Source organism: Salvelinus sp. IW2-2015, linkage group LG20 (assembly GCF_002910315.2).
Source record: "Salvelinus sp. IW2-2015 linkage group LG20, ASM291031v2, whole genome shotgun sequence".
Classification (NCBI taxonomy): domain Eukaryota; kingdom Metazoa; phylum Chordata; class Actinopteri; order Salmoniformes; family Salmonidae; genus Salvelinus; species Salvelinus sp. IW2-2015.
This window is the reverse complement of record NC_036860.1, coordinates 67441875-67455200: the sequence shown is the minus strand read 5'-3', so window position 1 is coordinate 67455200 and position 13326 is coordinate 67441875. Positions and strand designations below refer to the sequence as shown.

General features: G+C 44.2%; 1 protein-coding gene across 9 annotated transcripts in view; it reads left to right on the top strand.

Moving 5' to 3' along the window:
- mapk10 (mitogen-activated protein kinase 10) overlaps nt 1-13326 on the top strand; it is a 165041-nt gene that overhangs the window by 108575 nt on the left and 43140 nt on the right. For 2 of the 9 annotated variants that reach the window (XM_024012642.3, XM_024012640.3), the window contains exon 7: nt 9961-10032. The exons of the other annotated variants lie outside the window; for them this stretch is intronic. In XM_024012642.3, coding sequence (XP_023868410.1) covers nt 9961-10032 — 72 coding nt within the window. The remainder of the gene's footprint in view (nt 1-9960; nt 10033-13326) is intronic. 9 annotated transcript variants of the gene reach the window in all.

Genomic DNA, 13326 nt, shown 5'->3' with positions numbered 1-13326 from the left:
AAAGAAGCATCGTTACCATATCGCATCACAAAAGCTTGGAGATCAGAGGAAGGAAACAACTACTTCAAGGTCTCCGAAGCGAGTGACGTCACCGTTTTGAAACGATACAAGCCGCGACCGACTAACTAGCTAGCCATTTCACACTGGTTACATCAGACATTGAGATGAGATGGAATAGATGTAACGAACACGATGACGGCCAATTGAATCAACGGAGTGGCTGCGCGTTCTGGATTTTCCGGAAACCGGATTTTCGTGTCTAAATATACGGTTGTTTGTGCCTCGTGTGTCAGATTTTTTTATGTAGCTGCTGCTCCTCCTTGATCAGCGATGAACCACCATTGTCTGGTGTAGCCTACAAACTTCCTGTTGTACCACATAAGAATCTGATCAACATGTTCGTACAAAACTCCCAATGCAAAACTCAATGATGAGATACATGCAGTATCTCGGCAGCATATCAGACGCAGCAAGAACACAGGAAACGTAGCCTAATTTAGCGCATTTAATGGTGTTTTTTTTTAATATCATGCAAACATTGGCTGAAGCAGAGCAGACAGTCAAAGTATAGTGTTATTTTTTCATCAACTCTGGCCTCGATATGGCAGCAACTATAAAGATTAGCCGTCATCATCACAAAAAAAAGAGTTGCTCCATGCAACGTGGACTGCACTCTGCTTGTGCCACTGCAATATCCATTAACAACAGACAGAGAAGGTACTGGCTTCATAATGGCTTGAATGTTTTTTATTTCAGCTGTTCAAAATATGAGACTGAGAACAGGCGTACATCATCATGGTCAGAAGGGTCTCCGAGTGACGCAGCGGTCTAGGCACCGCATTTGCGTGGCTTAGGGCATCACGACAGGGACCTGGTTCCGTTCCCAGGCTGTGTCACAACTGGCCTCGATCGGACCACCCATAGGTGGGTACAATTGGCCCAGTGTCGTCTGAGTATAGGGGAGGTTTGGCCGGGGGGGGGTGTAGGCGTCATTGTAAGGAAGAATTTGTTCTTAACTGACTTGGTCTGTTAAATAAAGGGTCAATTTAAATAAGAGGCTGAGGTAAAGGACACGCGTGTGCAGGAAAGTGATTCAGATGCTTATGCTTGAGAAAAGGTTTCCAGAAGGGAACTCTGTATTAATCGCCTTAATACAAGGATATGATAGGAATCCATTGATGCTCTGGCACTGCCACGAGTGGTGTCCATTGTGTTGAGAAGAGATGAGACGGAGGACAGAGACGGAGTGAAGAGAAAAGGAGTGAGAGGCAGAATGATAGATTTTAACTAGAGCCCTCTGTGTTAAAGATCTCACTTCAGTGTCATGTAGGCCTATTCTTCTTTTCATTCTGGATATTATTTTCATACTTTTCCCGCCATATTCAATGCCGGACTCCAGGGTTGATTACTGACTTAGTTTTGAAAAACATTGTCTATGCTAGTTTTGGAGCTTCTAACTTTTAGATCTGTTTGGCCCCGAAGTAGACTCCATCACCCACGGTACCACCCCACGTCTCTTCTTACTACACAGTTTCACTCTGTCAGGGGGTACCCCCTGTGTTATGGGCAGCTGATGGATGCCAAACCCCTGTTGCCAGGTCGAATCCAGATGGAGCTGGACCATGAGAGAATGTTCTTACCTGCTCTCACCTCCAAGATGCTGCTGTGGAATCAAACACAGGCTGCACTGCCGCTGGCATCCATTCACAGGGTGAGATGCGCGTGTGCGTGTGTGCGTGTGGTGCGTGTGGTTGCGTGTGTCGTTGTGCGTGTGTGCGTGTTGTGCTAGTGTCTGTGTGCGCTGTGTTGTGTGTGTGTAGCATCAAACACTGCAACTCCCGGCGGCTAGCATCATTCACAGGTGAGATGCACCTCCAGTCTGTAGAAATTTATAATAATAGAATGTAATTCTATGACCCCCAAATTCGGTGGCAGGAGGTCCAGGCTAAGGCTTGGCACTAGAGATCTTGGTTAGAGTCCAGGCTCTGTCGCAGCCGCCAGCGACCTGTCAGACCATGGGGCGACGCACAATTGGCCAAGGGTCGTCTGGTTAGGGGAGGGTTTGGCCGGCAGGGATGTTCTGTGCCAAATCGCGCGACTAGCGGACGTCACTATAGCAGGCCAGGCGCGCGTGCACGCTAACAACCGGTCGCCCAGAGTGTACGTTGTTTCACCTCAACCATTTTAGTGTGACGCTGGTTTCCGAAGGTAAGTCGAGCACAGTGGTGTCAAACAGCATGTGGCTTGGCTGGGTTGAGTGTTTTCAGAGGAACGCATGGAGTTGCAGCGAATGGGACAAGAGCACTGCGTAATACCAATTGGATAATCACGAAAATTGTGGAGAAAGAATGAACTGGTAATTCTATTTCTTGTCCTTTTTCACCATATGAACAGGACCTTTTAATGCATACTGAACACTTACAACTGCTTATAGCCCAGTGGCAAAGCTGATGGAAATGACTCATTCGAACTAGCCTCTGCCGGCTCGGGCAATATGCCTCTGTGGGACATTTAAACATACTTACTGACAGTAGCTACGCACCCACCTGTTACAAAGTTTTCCCTTCACTGTCTGTTGTTGCTGTTCCCGCAAAGGACGCTGACAACCTACGCAATATAGTGGTCGAAATCTGATGTGTACGCTGAAAGATCCTGCGACTTTGGGCTTGGCTAAGGACGCACGGACACGCAGCTTCAATGATGACGCCCCCCGTACGTGTGACCGCGGTACTCCGACAGAGCCCCCAAGAGGTCATCCTGGGCATGGGTACAAAGAAAACCGGTAAGACAGTGTCTAGAAGGGTTTACCTGGTGTTTTGACACTGTAACAATGCTACTGCTGGTGATGTGTTCTACAATACTTTAAGTATGTGTTCTCTAATACTTTAAGATGTGTTCTAAATACTCTTAAGATGTGTTCTAATATCTTTAAGATGTGCTTCTAATAGTTAAGATGTGTTTCTAATACTCATTAAGATGTGCTTTAACATGACCCTTAAGATGTGTGTGCTAATATTCTTTAGAGCTGCTGTTCTAATACTTAAGATGTGCTTCGAAACTTTAACTAACCCACAGACTCCTCAGGTGCTGGTAGTGTAACCTTCTTTTATGACCCTATATTAGGAATAAGTCTTACAGTCAGTGGGTCTGGTAGACAGCAGGGGCCTCTGACAGCCTCTCCACCCTCATAGAGTAAAATACGGCTTAAATAAACCACACAGCAGCTGTGAGTGGGTTGTAGAACTTGGCTCACGACCATGAAGTACACTACTAGAACGGAGGCCTGTAGGTGAGAGGCCAGGAGGTGAGGCCATGTATTTCCTGGCCACCAGCCAAGCCCCCAGAGAGCGGGCTTCTTCTCTCGGTCTCTCTCTTTAATGGAATAGCTAAATATTGTCTGCCCGTGCTACGTCTCTGATAATTATAAGGTCTGCAATAACCCAGACCGCCTCTTTCCCACGCTCATCTGTCAACAACATCTGCTTTCTCAAATTCCTCTTTCTCCTTGATTTCTTCAACATATTTTGATGTATCCTATCTCCTTGCGCACACATTCTCAAAAAGCATTGGAGGAGACACTTCTGAGGGTTCGCGGAGGGGCAGTGACCAGGGGAGGGTTCCGAGGGGAGGGACCTAGGGGGGGGTTCGAGGGGAGAGTACCGAGGGGAGGGTTCAGAAGGGAGGACCTAACGGGAGGGTTTCCGAGGGGAAGGGGACCCTAGGAGGGGTTCCGAGGGAGGGGACTAGGGGAGGCGTTCCAGGAGGGCAGGTCTAGGGGAGGCGTTCCCGAGGGAGGGACGCTAGGGAGGGTTCTTGAAGAGGGCGCACCTACAGGAGGTTCCGAGGGGAGCGGGACCTAGGGGATGGTCCGAGGGGAGGGGAGCTAGGGAGGGTTTCCCGCCGGAGGGACCTAGGGGAGCGTCTCCGAGGCGGAGGGACCTAGGGAGAGGGTTATCCGAGGGCAGGGTTCCCGAGGGAGGGCGACCTAGTGGGGAGGGTTCCTGAGAGAGCCCCACGGGCCCGAAACCCTTACAAGGGAGGACTTCCGAGGGGAGGGACCAGGGGATGGTCCGAGGGAGGGAAGCTAAGGCGAGGGCTTTCCACGAGGGAGGGACCCTAGGGGAGGTTCCGAGTGGTGAGGGACCATAGTGGGAGGGTTCCGAGGGGGAGGGATCTAAGGGAGGGTTCCGCAGGGAGGGGACCTAGGGGATGGGTTCCGAGGGGAGATTCCCAGGGAGGGACCGTTGGGGATGGTGCCGAGGGGGAGGGACCCTAGCGGGAGAGGATTCCGAGGGGGGAATGTCCGAAAGGGGAGGACCTTTGGGATGGTCCGAGGGGAGGGACCTCAGGGAGTGATTTCCTGAAGGGAGACAGGGACCTAGGGGAGGGTTCCGAGGGAGGGACCCTCTAGGGCGAGGGTTCGAGCAGGAGGGACGTAGGGGAGGATTCCCGAGGGAGAGGACCTAGCGGATGGTCCGAGCGGGAGGGACACTAGGGGGATTCCGAGGGGAGGGTTCCGAGGGGATGGTCGGGGGAGGGACCTAGGGAGGGTTCCGAGGGGAGGGACCTAGGGGAGGGATCCGAGGGGAGGACCTAGGGGAGGGTTCCGAGGGAGGGACTTAGGGACCTTCACGTCTAATACGTTTTGATAAAGAGGCGAGGAGAAAGGATGCGGGGAAAGAGGAACTGAGAAAGAGCCTACGGTTTCTTTTTCTAATGCTAACCTCTGAACTATCTCTCACTCTCTGTCTCTGTACCTGCAGTGGATATATGGTCGGTGGGGTTGCATTATGGGAGAAATGGTGCGTCAACAATTCTGTTCCCTGGCCGGGACTGTATCCTTACTTACTAAGATAATATACGTAATGTCAGTTGATCTTGATCAAAGAATAAGGTCAGCATTCCAATCCAATCTGCTATAGCGCAGGGCACTAGCTGCTGACAATACATATTTTAAAGGCTATTTCCCCCAACATCGCAGCGATCGCTTTCGTGGTAAACGCTGCGCAAACGTAAAATTACCCATAATAGTCTGTTACTGTGCTTTAATATGCCATTCTTTGAATCCCGGTCTAAGATTTGTGCCTGTAAAATGTTGGATGAACAGGTATTTTAATAAGTGATTTGTATCACAAATAAAGGAAGTAGAGTACCGTACATCAAATCCTACCATCGGCCCAATTCTTTATACATGTATTTTTAGATGATTCTTCTCAGACTCTCTGAAGGTGAATCGATACCTGTCCTGTCCCCATCTGTTAGGTACTGACCTGTTCTCCTCTGTTAGGTACTGTCCTGTCCCATCTGTTAGGTACGTGCCTGTTCCTCCTCTGTTAGGTTCTGGCCTGTCCTCGTTAGGTACTTGGCCTGTCCTCCTCTGTTAGGTTACTGTCCTGTCCCTCCTCTGTTAGGTACTGACCTGTTCTCCTCTGTTAGGGTTCTGGCCTGTCTCCTCTGTTAGGGTACTGGGCTGTCCTCCTCTGTTAGGTACTGACCTGTCCTCCTCTGTTAGGTACTGACCTTTCTCCTCTGTTAGGTACTGACCTGTCCTCCTCTGTTAGGTACTGACCTGTCCTCCTCTGTTAGGTACTGGGCTGTTCTCTATGAAGGTGAATTGATACTGGCCTGTTCCTCCTCTGTTAGGTACTGGGCTGTTGTAGGTCTAGTGACTCTAACTAACTTGGCTGACTTCATAATAACTCTAATATTTCCATACTTTTATTATTAATTCACCATCTAATACATGAATTAACCTCTCTGAAAAGTTCTGTGTGTAATATTAACAAATTGCTTAATGTACGTTCTTACCAAGAAAGAAATGATCCATCCTGTTTTCAACCTCTTATTTGGTACCTCTTTATTTCTGTACTCTTTATTCTGGTACCTCTTTTATTTGGTACCTACTTTATTCTGGTACCTCTTTATTCTGGTACCTCTCTTTATTCTGGTACCTCTTTATTCTGGTACCTCTTTATTCTGGTACCTCTTTATTCTGGTACCTCTTTATTCTGGTACCTCTTTATTCTGGTACCTCTTTATTCTGGTACCTCTTTATTCTGGTACCTCTTTATTCTGGTACCTCTTTATTCTGGTACCTCTTTATTCTGGTACCTCTTTATTCTGGTACCTCTTTATTCTGGTACCTCTTTATTCTTGGTACCTCTTTATTCTGGTACCTCTTTATTCTGGTACCTCTTTATTCTGGTACTTCTTTATTCTGGTAGCTCTTTATTCTGGTACCTCTTTATTCTGGTACTCTTTATTCTGGTACCTCTCTTTATTCTGGTACCTTCTTTATTCTGTAGCTCGTTTATTCTGGTACCTCTTTATTTCTGGTACCTCTTTTTCTGGACTTATTCTGGTCTCTTTATTCTGGTACCTCTTTATTCTGGTAGCTCTTTATTCTGGTAGCTCTTTATTCTGGTAGCTCTTTATTCTGGTAGCTCTTTATTCTGGTACCTCTTTATTCTGGTAGCTCTTTATTCTGGTAGCTCTTTATTCTGGACCTCTTTATTCTGGTACCTCTTTATTCTGGTACCTCTTTATTCTTGGTAGCTCTTTATTCTGGTAGCTCTTTATTCTGGTAGCTCTTTATTCTGGTAGCTCTTTAATTTGTCTCTTTTTTGTAGCTCTTTATTCTGGTAGCTCTTTATTCTGGTAGCTCTTTATTCTGGTAGCTCTTTATTCTGGTACCTCTTTATTCTGTAGCTCGTGTATTCTGGAGCTCTTTATTCTGGTAGCCTTTATTCGGTAGCTCTTTATTCTGGTAGCTCTTTATTCTGGTACCTCTTTATTCTGGTAGCTCTTTATTCTGGTACTCTTTATTCTGGTACCTCTTTATTTGGTACCTCTTTATTCTGGACCTCTTATTTCTGGTAGCTCTTTTATTCTGTCTCTTATTCTGGTAGCTCTTTATTCTGGTAGCTCTTTATTCTGGTACCTCTTTATTCTGGTAGCTCTTTATTCTGGTAGCATCTTTATTCTGGTAGATCTTTATTCTGGTAGCTCTTTATTCTGGTACCTCTTTATTCTTGGTAGCTCTTTATTCTGGTAGCTCTTTATTCTGGTAGCTCTTTATTCTGGTACCTCTTTATTTCTGGTACCTCTTTATTCTGTAGCTCTTTATTCTGGTACCTCTTTATTCTGGTAGCTCTTTATTCGGTACCTCTTTATTCTGGTAGCTCTTTATTCTGGTAGCTCTTTATTCTGGTACCTTATTTTTTTTTTTTCTTTTTTCTTTTCTTTATTCTGGTACTCTTTATTCTGGTACCTCTTTATTTGTACTTTTATTCTGGTACCTCTTTATTCTGGTACCTCTTTATTCTGGTACCTCTTTATTCTGGTACCTCTTTATTCATGGTACCTCTTTATTCTGGTACCTCTTATTCTGGTAGCTCTCTTTATTCTGGTACCTCTTTATTCTGGTACCTCTTTATTCTGGTACCTCTTTCGCAGAATGAGACATTCCTCACTCAGAATATTTATGCTTTTCTTAATTGATATATTTCTGGTGGTGAGTGTGTCTGCCTGGTGCGTGTTGTTTTACACTGTGAGAATCCAGAATATATTCTAAAGGCACTGTGGTCATTATTTTAAGGTAGTCAATGCCAATCAAAATGCCAGCAGAGTGAAATCTGTAAGTTGCTTTTACAGTGGATTTTTACCAAGCTAGCACATATGAAAAGTTTCATTCCAAAATGATATATATTCATTTTCAGAAATGTTGGTAAATTAGCTTTTATTGTTTAAAGAACTTATGAAAGAGATTGCTGTGTTTTTACACTACCTAATCATGGCATGGGTGTAACGACTTTCTTCCTGGGATGAAGGAGAGGACAAAAATGCAGCGCGGTTAGCTCACGTCCTGACCAACACTAAACAAGCAAAACACATAATAACTCTGGTCAGGACGTTACAATGGGGTTGTTCAATGACAGACAAGTATTTGTTTGATGTCTGTCACTTTTAATTTCAGAGAGACAAATAATCACGTTTTGTTTCGAAACTCTACAGTATATCCACCTCACTCTCAGATAAATAAATAGTACTGCTAGGTTTTACACAGTCAAATGTGACAAAAAACTACATTTTTWATAAAAAACTGTATAAAATGATGCATTTGTGACATCAATATAAAAAACAATAATTAAAATGTATCAGTACGATTTGACATTTTAGTCATTTTGCAGATGCTTTTATCCAGAGCGACTTACAGTTAGTCCATTCATCTTAAGATCACTAGGTGAGACCAAAACATATCACAGTCACAGGATAGTCCGGAGTTGATATTCACTTAATAATAAGGAATACCCTCGACCACGGCCACAAATTGGGCAAAACAAACATTCTTTCCTATTGACCCCCATTGTAAAAGAGCCCACTTCGTTGTCGATTTGTTTTTTGTTATACAGAAATAACAAAACATGCCGAAAAGCTGCTGTGTTTTTCAATGTACATGTAACCATGTCAAAGATCCCGACCTACGGTTCTCAATTGACCCACACAGGGAAATAGAGCCTGTGAGAAGAGCCCTGTGGATCAGGATATTCAACATGGGAGATTGGGACACATGGGGACCCAGTGTCCTAGTAGACAACACGTAGATATGTGTGTAGAAAACATTTAATCACAGGTAAGACATTTAACATGTTTAGTACAGTCTGTTTATAACTCACTACTTGTAGCTGTATAGTCCGTTTGTTTGTGTTGTTGGTCTTGGCTAGCTTAATGTTCTGGTTGGTAGCTAGCTAGCACTCACTCACATGGAGCAAAAACTTGACCTTTGTCAATCACAATTTTCTTGTTGTCTGCCTGTTTTAGTCAATTACATAACTACACGTAACAAAAGTACGACAGGTCTAAAGATGACTTTACAACATTGCCTGCTCCCTAGCGTTCTCACTACTTAGAAACACTTAATTGTAGGGCTTACCTCATGCCCATTTTCATAACCGTTGACCGTTACAAAGGTACAATTTTTGGTGTGAGCCAATGGGGTAACCTAGGTAACCACAGGTTGTTTTCCCCACAGGCAGCCAGGTCCTCGACGTTCTATCTAATACCGACTGGGACTATACGAACATTCAGGTCCTCGACGTTCTATCTAATACCGACTGGGACTATAGAACATTCAGGCTGCCTCGACGTTCTATCTAATACCGACTGGGACTATAACGAACATTCAGGTCCTCGACGTTCTATCTAATACCGACTGGGACTATACGAACATTCAGATCCTCGACGTTCTATCTAATACCGACTGGGACTATACGAACATTCAGGTCCTGACGTTCTATCTAATACCGACTGGGACTATACGAAACATTCAGGTCCTCGACGTTCTATCTAATACCGACTGGGACTATACGAACATTCAGGTCCTCGAAGTTCTATCTAATACGACTGGGACTATACGAACATATTCCATTCCAGCCTAGAACAATGGAAATATAGCACTTCGGCAACAACAAAAAAACATTTTAACACACATCTATAATCTATTCATTAAAAATCTGAGAAAAGTAATATTGTACACACACATGAATCTAACCATAAGCATTCATTTCTGATGAAAAAACACAAATGTGAAAAATTACTGGATATAGCATTTTGGAACGAAGCTATTCATATCCACTAGAGAGTGGCTTTACCCTGCTTTAGAAAAGCCCTGTTAGAACAGGTATGTGTCATGTTGTATGTCTGGGCGCAGTGTGTGGTTGATGGAGTTAGTATCACAGGAGGTTGGTGGCACCTTAATTGGGGAGGACGGACTCGTGGTAATGGCTGAAGCAGAATCGGTGGAATGGTATCAAATACATCAAACACATGGTTTGATGCCATTCCATTTGCTCCCTTCCAGCCATTATTACGAGCCGTCCTCCCCTCAGCAGCCTCCACTGGGTTTGTATGTCATGTGTCATACATGCTGAGTGACTGGTATGGGACTGTGTCTGGCTGCAGTGGACATGTGGTCTGTGGGCTGCATCTTTGGAGAGGTGATAAGAGGGACAGTGCTGTTCCCAGGCACCGACCGTATCCTTGCCTCACTTCTGGAACTGTCATCAACACTATACTGCACACTGCTAGAAGAAATGGCGCTGTGAAGAACCAAATAGGGTTCAATGGCTAGCGGCATACAGTATATGCCCTATAGAACCTTTAGATAAAAGGGACAGTTCTGTTGTCAGGCACCGACCGTATCCTTGCCTCCTTCTATACACTATAACTAGTATTAACACAATAGCCTCCTTTTTCCTGATTGTGTCCACATCCTGATTGTGTCCACATTTGTAGACGGGTGTAGATGATCAAAAGGCACATTGGGATCTGATTGTGATCAGATCTTCCTGACCACCTCTGGTGATAGTCAGGCACGCATTATGTCTGGATTTCTCACAAGTGTAGACGGATCTGGTCAGTAAAAGCATATAAAATCATCATTATTCTGCCTTTTAAAATCATTGACTGCTGGCGCCATTGACTTTTGACATCAATATGTGTTTTAAAAGAAATCAATAATATTTTAGAAGAATATCTGTCAAATAATTTGCATACAGGGAGGGATAGGGACATTTGGTCACAATGCAGACACAGTGGAGGGATAATAAACGCATTTTAATACCACGTGTAGACATATATCTGAAAATCTGGGCACAATCAGAATGTGGTTCAGATCAGGACCAAGGATGCATGTTAGCGCCAGGTATAAACGGGGCCAATGATACAACAAGCTCCATAGATCTGCTACTAGCGCACCACAGCTAACTAGCTAGCGATTTCACACCTACGTCATTCTGGCTTTGTTCCAGTCTTTACAGGCTACAACATACAGTATCAGGGCTGTCATTGAGACGAGCAGTTTGAACACCATCATAAAAGTGGAAAATGTTGAAAATAGTGTAAATTCAAGATGATGGGGATACTGATAATATTTAAGGGGGATTGTCAGTATAAAAAAGTAAATGCTTTCTTTTAAAACACAAATTAAGATATGTAGCTATATGGAAAGGTTTTAGAATACATTTCAGCAAATTGTTTTAATCAAATTAGACGAGCTAAACATCCGTGTAGAATAATTTTAGGGAATGAATGAAAAGGTCCCCAAGCTTCTCATCTCACAGCATGGTGTAGATGTGATTCCCAAAGTGTGATGTAGACAAAGAGGGAATGGAGCCGACGTTCCAGCAGGATGAGCTCATGTGTTTCTGGATGTCCTGGCTGGCTGGCAGGCATCCTCTACCACCCCCCTCTGAGAATGTTGGGAGATGGAGAGAACAAAGACTCAGCCACCTCCACCATCCACCCCCCCCCCCCCCCCACCCCCCGCCTTCCTCAGCATTGGCACCTCCTATTTCACCTACATACAAATATATACACACCACACACACACACACACACACCACACACACACACACACCACACAACACACCACACACACACACACACCAACACACACACACACCACACAGCACACACACACACACACACACACACACCACCCTTACCCCCTCTGTTCCTATCCTAAAATAGTGCTGATCATTCAAATCAATTCAAGTTTATTTGCCATTTTGTAATAAATTCAATGGAAATCTTACCAGAACTCTCATAATAATAAAATAAAACAGCAATCTTAACACAAAATCACACCAACCAGCTTCTGGAACATTCTACAGTACCCCTTCTTCTGCCTTCATATTGATAAAATATATTTTATACAATCCAGAGAGAACTTTGGGATGTTCCAATCTGCTATCTGCTAGTTTTAAAACCCACCTTAAGCGCACATGTACAGGCATCTTATCTTAACCCAGGACTGGGGAACAGTTTATTAAATGATAGGAAGCCAAGGAGAAAAGCATTGACTCTGTTCTATACCACTGTGTCCCAAATGGCATCTTACTGTATTCCCTATAGTGCACTACTTTTGACCAGGGCCCAAAGTGGGAAGTAGTGCACTATATAGGGAAAAGGGTTCCATTTTGGAATGCACTCTGGAATGCACACTGCTTCACTGAGAGATTAAGGGCTCGATTCAATCTGTTTTGCTGAAGTTCAGCATTACAACGTGATTGAAATTTCAAAGGCAATCTTCCCGCGTTAGCGGAGACTGCATTCACGATAAACGCTACATACGTTGGCTAAATTACCTTTACATTTATATCGCTCAATTGGTAACGCTTCAGCCAAACAGATTGAATAGAGCCCTAGGTAGCTCTTTAATTAAGGATATGGGAGAATGGGGAGTGCTGATGCAATAATAACAAACGCTTTAGTATTAATAGGGTCTTTCTTATAGCAGATTAAAGGAGTGGAATTACCATTGTAGATGAGATGAGGAGAGGGGAGGAATGAACTCCTCACCCCGATCACTCTGACCAATAGAACGCTCAGACAGGACTCTCTATGCATCGTYCTGACACATGCATGTCTTGCGTCAGTACAGAAGAGGTACTGTAGTACTAGTTTTAATAATCCACAAAGTGCCAGAAAATATCTATTTTATGACCCCTTTTATTTKTTTATTTGTCAGGGACCATGCACAACAAGTATTGCTGCAGATTTAGCTACAGTACTTGACTCCATTCTATCGGTAGTCCCTAGTACAGGGTTTCCCAAACCAGGTCCCGGGGACCCCAGGGGGGGCACGTTATGGGTTTTTGCTCTAGCACTACACAGCTGATTCAAATAATCAAAGCTTAATGATGAGTTGATTATTTGAATCGGCTGTGTAGTCCTATAGCAAAGGGTCCTCAGGACTGAGTTTGGAAAACGCTGCCCTAGTACCAAGTTAACACTGTTGTGTGTTAATCCATAGATAGGTGTACAAGGCCTTGTTTGTTGGTGAACCCACTTAATGTCCATACGGGCCACTGACTGCACAATATCGTACAATGTTGATCAACATTTGTTTGGACTGTCAGACTAGGAAGAGATCTGTTTGTTTACTGTGATTGAACTGATTAAATGGTCAATGTGCAATTCATGCAATAACAAAGCAGCCACCATGGCACTGTTATGGTAAACAGCTGAGGGATGGGGCTGGAGAAATGTAATCACCCTCAAATTCATAGACAGAGCTATGGATGCACGACTGACGATCCATGATTTCAACATGATAGCTTGTACCATGTTTTGAGGCTACATTATACAGTGTTTGATTACAAACGAAGGAGTTAAATAAGCTTCTATTATGGGTTCTAGTAGTAGCAGCAGCAGCAGTAGTAGTAGTAGGAGTAGTAGCAGCAGCAGTAGTAGTAGTAGTAGCAGCAGTAGCAGTAGTAGTAGTAGCAGTTGTAGTAGCAGCAGCAGCAGCAGTAGTAGTAGTAG